The 10,395-nt window shown below is 53.4% G+C and overlaps 2 protein-coding genes across 2 annotated transcripts; one reads left to right on the forward strand and one right to left on the reverse strand.

Annotated features, from left to right (window-relative positions):
• Nucleotides 1–6,883: 6,883 nt before the first annotated feature.
• WHR41_09363 (uncharacterized protein) lies at nt 6,884–8,399 on the reverse strand. Its single transcript, XM_069377966.1, has 2 exons — nt 7,832–8,399; nt 6,884–7,772 (listed from the first exon to the last, which is right to left on the reverse strand). Exons 1-2 carry the CDS (start codon nt 8,168–8,170, stop codon nt 7,308–7,310), a joined length of 804 nt encoding a protein of 267 aa, XP_069225191.1. The 5' UTR covers nt 8,171–8,399; the 3' UTR covers nt 6,884–7,307.
• A 789-nt stretch (nt 8,400–9,188) lies between these two features.
• Nucleotides 9,189–10,304, forward strand: WHR41_09364 (Transaldolase; the record flags this gene model as incomplete). The annotated part of the gene is made up of 3 exons (XM_069377967.1): nt 9,189–9,227; nt 9,323–9,637; nt 9,696–10,304. 3 exons carry the CDS (start codon nt 9,189–9,191, stop codon nt 10,302–10,304), a joined length of 963 nt encoding a protein of 320 aa, XP_069225187.1.
• Nucleotides 10,305–10,395: the final 91 nt, after the last annotated feature.

Raw genomic sequence — 10,395 nt, forward strand, 5'->3', positions numbered from 1 at the left:
CACTGTGAGCATCGTGCTCTACGAATAATCTCGATTCCCACGCTTCAGGGAGCGAGTCGTCCATACTCATGTCTGAGGATACCAAGATCGCATGCCGCGGTCCGTTCTGCCTAACGTCGAGCTGAGGCGCGTCTGTTTCTTCCTGGCTCTCCTTGCTTGGGTACTTTTCATTGTTGGACTCGATGTCCATCAACGGCGGGCTACTGCGCATTTTCTGCACGTCGCTTGCACGTTTCTGCCGACTCGAAAACTTTTCAGGGCACTTTCGTGATGTCGCCACATGGGCTCCTCCACAGTTCGCACAGTTCGCCGCGTGGTGTTCGCACGGTTCTGCCTTCTTGCCGCAGCCTTCGGCGGCACATTCGGTGTTTGGCACCGTCGTGCTCGCCGGCGCAGATGTAGCATTTCGCCATTTCTGTGCACCGGCCGAAATGGTCGCGGCCACAGCATTGCATGCACATGCTGCCTTCTCCTCTTTCCCAGAACCTCTCTGCTTCGTGGCGCCTGCCGCCAAAGGATCATCCTTTGGCCAGGATCGCATCCGCAGCGTGCTTGGTCTTCACAGTCAAGACTAATGTCGATCGCTTGATGTCTCCACTGTCGGATCGCTCGGCCAGCGTGTCGCTCTTTATCCATCGCGGTGCGTAAGGAAGTTGGGATCCAGTCATCACTTCGATCTCTTCCGTGCCAAGTCCAGACCACTTTCCGTCAAGTAACGGTCCAGTGCCACTGCATGCACGCGCAGTTTGCGCCACTTCTCTATCTTCTCAACATTGATGACCGCGGTGTCTAGTTTCTGCACAGCGGCCATGACGGCTGGCGCGTACTCCAGCAGTTCTTCGGCCCCCGCATGCCGGCGAACAGTATACATTGTCTACGTAGTGCAGTGTATCAAATGCATGGTGGCTTCGACAGGGCATGTACATACCCACCACAATAACTTCCCATCATCACCGTTAGTCGCAAGGACGCCGGACTTTCTGACTCGGGTTCCAGGCCAGGCCAAACCTTTCCCCATATCCTGCTCGCAGTTCACTCCTTAAGCCAGACCTGTCCCACCCTCGGTCGTACCGAGTTAGGCGCTCAATCTGACCGACACGCGCATCCTGTCCTCTCGGGCCACCTAGGCAGTGTCTCTGTCGCTACCATTAGGTGCCTCGCCCCAGAAGTGACCTTCCTTCGCGATACCTTGCCGGGTCTCCCTCTCATCAAGGCCGACCGTGTCTCGCAGCCTTGCTCGAGTACTATCTACAGCCGTACGGCAGTACTCTTGCTTTTCCGACCACTAACCAAAATGTCCGTCTGTTCTCCCACCTGCTATGCCTGTTCTTCACTCTCTTCTCTCTTCCTGTCCTGCCCTGCTATGCCCGTGTCCCTCTACGAGTCCGGATGAACTGTCGTACGAGGCGCCCTGCCGCCTCCCGGCGTGGTACGTGGTAACATCTTTGCGCCTATTCGGACGGTCCTTAGACCCGGTGTACGCTCGGTGCGGAGTGGCGGGAAGGCTTTGTACCTGACGGCGAACGCCCTGCCTAGTCGTACAAGGTCTTAACGAGAGCTTCGAGCCGGATATTCGGAGGGGGAGAGATCCGATTAACAAGAGCTTCGGAATTGCGGTTAACAGGAGCTTCGAGTGGTGTGGTTAACAAGAGCTTCGATGGTTTTTCCGCGGCGTCGGCCGCATCGCGTGGTGCGACCGTGGCTGCGTCGTGAAAACTCTGCAACACCCCAGAGGTGTCCTTTCAACCGCCAAAGCCTTGGCTCTTCGGCCTGTACGCTGTACAACATACAGGGGATCTGCTTCCGACACAGATTAGCGGTTGTCGGATGGTTTTTAAAAGCGTTTTGGTGGTAGTCCTCTGTTCTGAGTTGGCAGCTCGCTGCAGCCGCCCTCCAGGCGCCCCTTGATGCGACTACGGCGCCCAACTCAGCTCCACCGTACTCTTTTAGGCTCTGAAGACGCTCGAGAGCGCTTCAGGTTCGTAGGATGCACCGGTACAGGTGAGAGTCTTCGCATCTCTCGCGCTTGTCTGTCTCGCTTCGCTGCGTCACGCTATTGCCTCTTCCAGCTTGCTGTGGAGACTCCAGCCACTCGCAAACCTGCGTTTACTGGCCACGCGCCTCTCTTCTCAGGGTTCAATACGCTCATAGTTGCCCCAGACACAAGTTCGCAACTCCTTCCGTTCCCACGGGCGATTGTCTTGTAGTATGTTAGACCACAAGGAATCCGGAATCAGGGCAAAGAGATTCGGATGCGCAAGCTGAATATCCCAGCGTTCTATCTCTAACTTATCGCTTGAATCTTGTCGAATTCTAGTCATAACACATTCTGGACATTGAGCGTTCGGATGCGCTTTGCCAGCTCGCTTATCTGCGCGTGTTGTGGTCCGGTCTCCATGAGCTCTGTTGCCAGACCCCGAGTGTTAGCGTGCGATACCCGAACTCAACCCCTTTTGCTGGGTCGATTCGCACAAAGCACGGTCAGCTAGAAGTAGAGATCTCGATCGTGCTTCTGCCCCGCTTCGTTCCATTATTCAACCTGTCAAGACTGTTAACTATACCATACCATTAGAGGGTCCGCAACATTTGAAAAGAACAGAAGGGAGAACGGCTGGCCCGTAATTGCAAAACCCTGAGAGCACATTGAAAGGTACGTATGTTGGATTCCACGCCGCACCATGAGTCGGCATCGGCTACCGTCATGATCGAAAACCGCAGGAGGCTGCCTGCAATCAGCGGCCTAGCGTGTGATCAGCAAACAAACAAACAAACAGATGCCTTAGAAATTCTGTTTGACAAACAGCTTGGCAAAGGGTCTCTAAACACGTAGTCATCGATGATATTTTTTCATCCTGGTTATGGACATCAAACATTAGTCTGTCATTATTGCAAATGTCTTCTTCACGTTTGCATCTGGATTTGGGAGTCGTCTGTAGTACACACGCGAAGACACGCGTCTACGTGAGCTGTTCGTGACATCTAATTTTGCTTCCTCTTATGGCAAGGCGTTGTTTGCCAAACCGTGAAATCAGGCATCTGTTTGTTTGCTGATCACCCCGGCCTAGCCTGTGCCAATGCGTCTGCCATGGACTTAATCCTATAGCCATCAACCTTGCGTAATCCAAAGCGAAATAATGACCATGGAGCACAGCTTGGAGTATGGAGTTCGACCCTGCCACGACCGGTAGCAGGTCAAACTCGGAATGCAAAAGACGAAAAAAACTTGAGTATAAAAGGGCCAACATTGCTTGTGGTATGGTTTCCCTAACCAGACAACCCCAAAGCTAGCATGAGCTTTCATGTCGCGTCGATACGTGTCTAAATTATCACGGGAGTAGTCTAACTCTTGAGCATAGTTCACTGTCCTCGAAGGAGGATCCGATGCCTCCTTACCGACGACGGCCCTCAAGGACGATGCCAGAGCTGCATTCGACTGAAGAAAGACTGCGTGTTCTGTTCGATTGGTCAGGAACAGGTTCTCGACAGCCGATCGCACACTAAAGCAGAATCTGGCGCTGAAATTATCCCATTCTCTGCTGTCTCATTAGATCCTCCAGAGCCAGTCTTGGGAAGGCCACCCGAAGACCACCGCCGGTCTGGAAGTTCCCCCTCAAGTCCTCCACGCCCTTTAGTCGAACCTCCAGGGCTCGAACTACTCATTGGGCCTAAGGGGCCAATGACAGCCCGCAATTACTTTAAGCCCAGTTTTACAGCGCACAGTGCTACTGGCTCTGGGGAACTGCGAGTCTCTGCACCGGAGTTTGGCTTCCAGCCAACGTCTATGGACATCCAGCATACATGCCACAATAACGCCCTTCTGAGCTTTGCAAATGTCTCTGTGAGCCGAGCGAGAGACTGTGTGCAGACTCGGCATTGGCGCTCGAGCCCTATACTGAGAAATTTCTCAGCAGAGCTCGCTCATACTTCCTGCACCAACAGCAGAGCAGCCGTATCTGACAGCTCGTTCTCGCACCCAATTTCGAATCCGCAGGCCTGGCACTCTACTCAAATTGTGCGATCGATGTCGCGTGATCAGGTCCATGATGGTGGACCGCCGACCTACACACCCTCTCCCACGGTATATCAGCCTCAGCACACACAAAAAGTCCCGCTTGTTGCCTTTGCAGGTGCAACATCACTTTATCTGGCCCATGGTACAGGGCGCCGGCGCGTACAATCCTGTAAAGCCATGAGTCAGTGCCTGACAACACGCTGGCTACGCCTTTCGAACAGCGAAATCTTTTCGCGTTCCAAACGCAGGGCGCGGTGTTGGAGGCGCCTATTCCCGGTCAGCTTCCAAATATCAACAACTATCTTTGTGAGAATCCTTCATAGGCATGAATGAATTGCGTCCAGAATCTCAGTCGCGCCAAGCCTTATCGCTGGTAAACCAACAGAGTAATAATGCGCGACATAAGGTCAATGGCGGTGCATATTTGAGCACACTGGGTGGTAGCTTCAAGATGTGCGGACATCACTGTCTTCACACAAGAGAGTGCTTGCACTTAAATGCTTGAGCAACAGATACTCGCTCTGATGCCTTTGCAAAAGTGCAAAGATCACTTTGCATACTTGGAAAGTTGAAGAGAATACATCGAAAGATATTGTGCAATAACGGAGAGATTCGACTGCACGAGCGGCTTACAAGATCGCATACACCCCTTGCCGCTGGTCAAGAGCCTGACACAAGTGGCTGGTATGGGCTTCATGCAGGACCATCAGAAGTCATCTGCAGTTCTTTGATGGGTCTTCCAGTCTAATACATGCCCTTGATGGATGGGGTATCATTCGACATTGAACCCAGCTGTATCTTTTTTTGTCCATACAGTATGCAAGCTATCTAGCTTATGGCAGGTCTGGGCTACAGACATTTTCTTGGCCTTATGTCTGTGTTCTCACGTTGGTGTTGCTTCAACCCTGCTCGCCGCCTCGACTGAGTCAAGCCGCCACGGCTTTTGGACTAGTGCCCTCATACGGGCTCTTGCGCGTGGTCACAACTGCTGGCCCTTCTCCTCTCGATTACTCTCATCTCATCCCCTCCCCCTTCACATATCACAGGCTAGTTGCCTACAGTAGCGACGGTGCGCGCTGTCTTGTCCATGTTGCCAGCTTCATACTCGTTGCAGGGGGCTCATGCGTTATTCTTGCGGTCGCAGAGGTCTTCGTGAGCTCATTGCACAGAACGAGTTCGCTTCTTTCTTGTATCGTGAAATTGCTTGCCCTGGACTGTTGCATCTCCTTTTGCTGTCTTCCTTGTTGTCCGCCTCTTCGTCTCGGGTGCGAGCTGGCCTAAGGACTTGTTTGCGGCTATGTGCTTACGTGTAACGTCTGCCGTGCTCGTCGTGTTGTACCCGGCTGGTCGAGCCCATAGAACGCTCGTGACGGGTGTTTCTCAGGCGTGAGTCATCTCGTTCAATGAGCCCGTGTATGGGTCTTCTTGCGAAAGATGGGGAGCTCGTCGCGCTCTTGTGCATGTTGTGCGTGTTTTTCCGACTCTTGCTCACGTTCCATGTCGAGTTCGCATTGGCGGCCGCGTCGGCAGCGGTGGGGGCGTGTTGCCTGCTGGCGTGCGGTGCGCGCAATGCTTGGTTACAGGACCGGCAATTGAGTCTGTATAGTAGAGTATGAGCTCCCGGTTAATGAAGATGGTCAAATTGGTGGTTCTGTCTGTAACGTGGTTCACGGGGTAGCGAATGTCCCCGGGAGACACGATGAATGAAAACACTCAAAACGATGTGATCGATGTTGGGGGAGGTGGTGTTCGACGCGGGGAAGATGTTGGAGCCTGGGAGCTCGACGCCCGCTGCCGCCGCTGGCTTCGCCGCTGATGCGGGGTCGGAGGGCGGAGGGGGTGCGGAGTGGCAAATGGTGACGAGAGGGAAGGCGAAGGCGGGAGCGGTGAAGAAGACGGTGATGAGAGTCAGGTCAGGTGTGACGGACAGGAATGAAGGCTCGCAGCAGATTGCACTCAGTTTCGAGGCGGCCTCGACTGCGGAGCGCAAGAGGAAGGCTGAGGACAGCGTGAACGACAAGCTTGCGGCGATGGCGGCTAATATCGAGCAGCTCATGGCTGTTCAGAGGCAAATTGCGGAGAGTCAGAAGACACTTTTGGAAAGCAACAAGACAATGATGGAGACGATCAAGGCGCAGGGCGAAGAGATCAAGTCGTTGAAGGTCATGATCCAGGACGGCGCAAGTCAGCGAACCTACAGCGAGGTCATCTCACAAGGCAGCACGTCGGCGGGCTCCAAGGCTTTCCAGACTAGGTCGATATCTACGGCCAGCTCCAGGGTTACAAAGACAGACCTCAGGTACAGGACGAGCGAGCGGTATCCATCGACATAGGCAGATTCAAGGGCGCGAAGAATAACTACAACGGTATCAGAGATGGCCTACGTGTCGGACTAGAAGTCAATAAGGTCACAGAGAAGCTAACGATCAAGTGTGTGCGGCCTGGCCCGGGCGACAGGATTGACGTAGTCTTAGCCGACAAGGACGAAGCCAACAAGGCGAAGCACCACATTCGCTGGCTGACGTCGAGCCTGACTGGCGCGCGAGTCAAAAGTGAGCAGTGGTATCCAGTGAAGTTCGACAGTGTCGTGAAACAGTGCGTACTGGATCAGGACATCAACGATGGTAAGCCGCGGAAGAAGGACTTTGCAAAAGACTTCAAAGCAGACAACAGCTGTGAAGCTTCAGACTGCACGGTGATGAAGGCAACCTGGCTGAGTAAGGTCGACGCAAAGAAAAAGGTAGGATCGATGGTGGTCTGGCTGAATAACAAGGTCGACGCAGACTACCTGCTGCGGACAGGCACAGCTGCGGAAAAGCGACCAATCCTCTAGGACTTACAGTAATAGTTTTACCAGACAAGACGTGCAAATAAGGCGGTACACTATGGTATTGCAAAAGACAGCGTGCTGCGTCATGTAGCATCAAGCGTTCTGTGATGCGCATCTTCGTGCGAAGAAGACGGTGGTGAGGATCGTACCGAGCGCATCGCGTCAAGGTGAGTGCGCATAGGGGGCTGCCTCCTTGCCGACAAAGAAGAGGCCAGCAAGGCGAAGCAGCACACGCGCTGGCTAAGTTATATCAGATGTGCGTTTCGTTCATCTTTCGCGCCTAACCGAAATGTTATACCTCCACCAAGGCATCACTGAATATGGGTAGCTCGAAGGCTACAATACACAAAACTTCCTTTTTCAATTTTTGAAAGGTATTTCCGCCATCATTTAGGACAAACTGTCCGTATCCCATTATTAGCTGCATGTCCACACACAGCAACCCATGTGCTTTCCAGCCAGAGATCACGTAGGCAGGAATTTCGGCACACCACGCTTGACACCAGGTTCGCCCAAACCAGGAATGACAAGTGGCGCACGCTTCTCCATGGGTGTCCGGCCAATTGGGAAGAACTTGGTGATTGCATGGCCGGGTCCGTATGCCTCCTCAACTAGGTATACAGTTACGCGCCACCAAGCTAGAAGAGCCGCGAGCATCCAGAAGTAAGACGCGGCTTTGATGCCCATAGTCACGCTGCCTGATTCGCTGTCGCCAGAGCCAGATCTCTCTGACGTTCCGCCATTGTAGGAGAAGAGGCAACAGGCGATCGTGCTGCCAATGGCAAGCGAGGTAAGGCACGCCGTGAGCACGACGTCACGGGCAGAGGCTGCGAGTGCGCTCGACCAAGTGAAGACACAGAGTACGACGAACCAGGAAGCCAGTTCGGGAAAGTGTGTATGCACCGAATGCGGCTCGAGCGCGCCTGCAGCCTAGGAGTGTTTTAGCAGGCTGAAGCGCTGGAAGGAAAAACGGAGACTCCGCTACGTACCACGAAGGCGTACAAGATGCCGATCGCTATCCAGAAGCTACCCCACAAAGTATTGATGACCGTCACCAGCGTGTCGCGCGCCTGGAAACCATAGATACCGGCTATGAATTGCGCCAGACCTCCGAAGATTCCTACGAAGGGAAAGAAGATCGTGGGTGACTCCGGGCCACCCCACCATTCCGCGATGTAGCTGCTGGTGATCCAAGTCGAGCCCGCGAAGCCTGCCAGACCAAGGGCGGCTGGCGGTGCGATTGGTTTGAGGAAGATTTGGACGTTTGGCGTCGACTGTAGGATGTCCTGTCGCTTTTCGTCGTGTCTAGCATCGCTTTCCACGGACATGTTGGCTAAGCGTCGGATTAGAGCAGAGCAGAGTCAGAGAGTTAAGTACTCATGGAAGGGTGGATAGGGAAGTTCAAAAGCAACAGTGCCGGACACTTCCTCTATTAATGCGCGGTAACTATGCTTTTGTGCCAGATAGTATGACATCAACAGTAAGAACGGAGCCATCGATGGCCTGCATGTAGATAGTGGGCATATCATTGCCATGGCTGGAGGTCTTGGAGTTTGCCGTCTTCTCCGTCCCAAGCAAGGTAGGGTGGGTCTGAATGGCGTAACGGTGACTTTACCTCCTGTGGAAAGCAGGCTGTACCCTGAGTTCGGATACCCTGACGAAGGGAAAGAATGCATGATCGACACAAGGGCCGGAGCTTGCTCCACCAAGCTTTCACTCGCCAGCCGCCATCGTAAGGTGCTGGACAACCGTGCCGACTTCAACACGGCATTTAGTGGCCACCAGCAAACAAGCGTAGGACACGGAGCGTCTTCCGACTCCGGAAGGAAAGACGGGCAGTTATGACAGCATCACAGTCTAACTCGAAGATCCCCAAACGTTGGCTACAGCAGGTGGGGTCGAATCTGACATCTGATCCCCATGATGATGCATTTGGTCGGCCGACTTGCCTCTACAGCTCTTTCCCACTAACGGACGACGTACTGTAGCATCAAGAACTGGATCCATACAAGGCAGAGAACCCGTACGAAAGCTTCGGGCACGGTCGACTCGAGAGCAAGAATGCCAAAAATGAGGCAGCATAGCAGTGTGTAGTGTAAGAGAGGCGGCAAATATGTGAACTGCTGAGGGGACAGACAAGTTTATGCCAGCAAAGCTGGAAAGCGCTTGGCACGTGCTTGGGACGTGAACCCTGAAGAGGTCCCCAAAACTCCACTCAGCCCAGCAATTACGTGTAAACTTCTGACGTCAACGATTAGAAGCAAAGACACTTGCTACCCAGTTCAGGTTGCTAAACCTCCTTCGCATCCCTACTCATCTTTGCATTTAGCTGCATCGACCTTCAGAATGTCTTCTTCTCTCGACCAGCTCAAAGCCACAGGCACCGTAAGTCCAATGTTCCAAAGCTAATCTCGCCAACGGTTGGCCTAGAGTCATCCAACTCAGGTCGTTGGAACAACAACTGACAACGATTCCTTCAGACCGTCGTGAGCGACTCTGGCGACTTCGCTTCGATTGCCAAATACAAGCCGCAAGATGCCACAACCAACCCGTCCCTCATCCTCGCCGCCGCCAAGAAGCCTGAGTACGCCAAGCTCATCGACGATGCGGTTGCATATGGCATGATGCACGGCCAAGACCTCAATGAGCAGGTCGATTCCACTCTGGACAGTCTGCTTGTACAGTTCGGCAGCGAGATTTTAAATATTGTGCCGGGCAAGGTGTCGACGGAGGTCGATGCGCGGTTCAGCTTCGACAAGAAGGCTAATGTCGAGAAGGCGCTTCACATCATCGACGTAAGTGGCATGCATGCCATGAGAGGCACAGCCACAGCAAATGCTGAATACTCCGCAGCTTTACAAGGAGAAGGGCATCGACAAGTCACGTGTCCTGATCAAGCTTGCCTCCACATGGGAGGGCATTCAGGCCGCCTATGAACTTCAAAGCAAGCACGGTGTCAACTGCAACCTTACCCTCATGTTCTCCATCGTCCAGGCCATCGCAGCCGCTGAGGCCGGCGCCTACCTTGTCTCTCCTTTCGTTGGCCGCATCCTCGACTGGTACAAGGCCAACACGAAGCAGGAGTTCACCGCCCAGGATGACCCGGGTGTCAAGTCTGTAAAACAGATTTTCAGCTACTACAAGAAGTATGGTTACAAAACTGTTGTCATGGGCGCTTCTTTCCGCAACGTTGGTGAGATCACCGAGCTTGCTGGCTGCGACTACCTTACTATTGCGCCGAATCTTCTCGAACAGCTGTACAACAGCCAAGACTCTGTGCCGCACAAGCTCAATGCGCAGGATGTTGAGACGCTCGACTTGGAGAAGAGGAGTTATGTCAACGACGAGGCGCTCTTCCGCTTCGACTTCAACGAGGAGCCCATGGCCGTGCATAAGCTGTCGGAGGGTATCAGCAAATTCGCTGCTGATGCTATCACGCTCAAGTGCATCCTCAGGGCATAGATCTTGAATCTTGATTTTCTCAATCAGATAATCAATCAGGTAATCAATCAATCAGGTCCCTGATTGAGCTCGGACCTGAATAATCAGATTC

The sequence above is a fragment of the Cladosporium halotolerans genome (assembly GCF_011745625.1).
Source record: "Cladosporium halotolerans strain TM138-S3 chromosome Unknown Sca70, whole genome shotgun sequence".
Taxonomy (NCBI): Eukaryota; Fungi; Ascomycota; class Dothideomycetes; order Cladosporiales; family Cladosporiaceae; genus Cladosporium; species Cladosporium halotolerans.

Bases quoted from the DNA above. Each gene is read 5' to 3' on its own strand.
- WHR41_09363 (XM_069377966.1), bottom strand. From the start codon at position 8,170: ATGTCCGTGGAAAGCGATGCTAGACACGACGAAAAGCGACAGGACATC. The intron at 7,773-7,831 runs GTACGTAGCGGA...AAACACTCCTAG, and splicing joins GCATCTTGTACGCCTTCGTG to GCTGCAGGCGCGCTCGAGCC.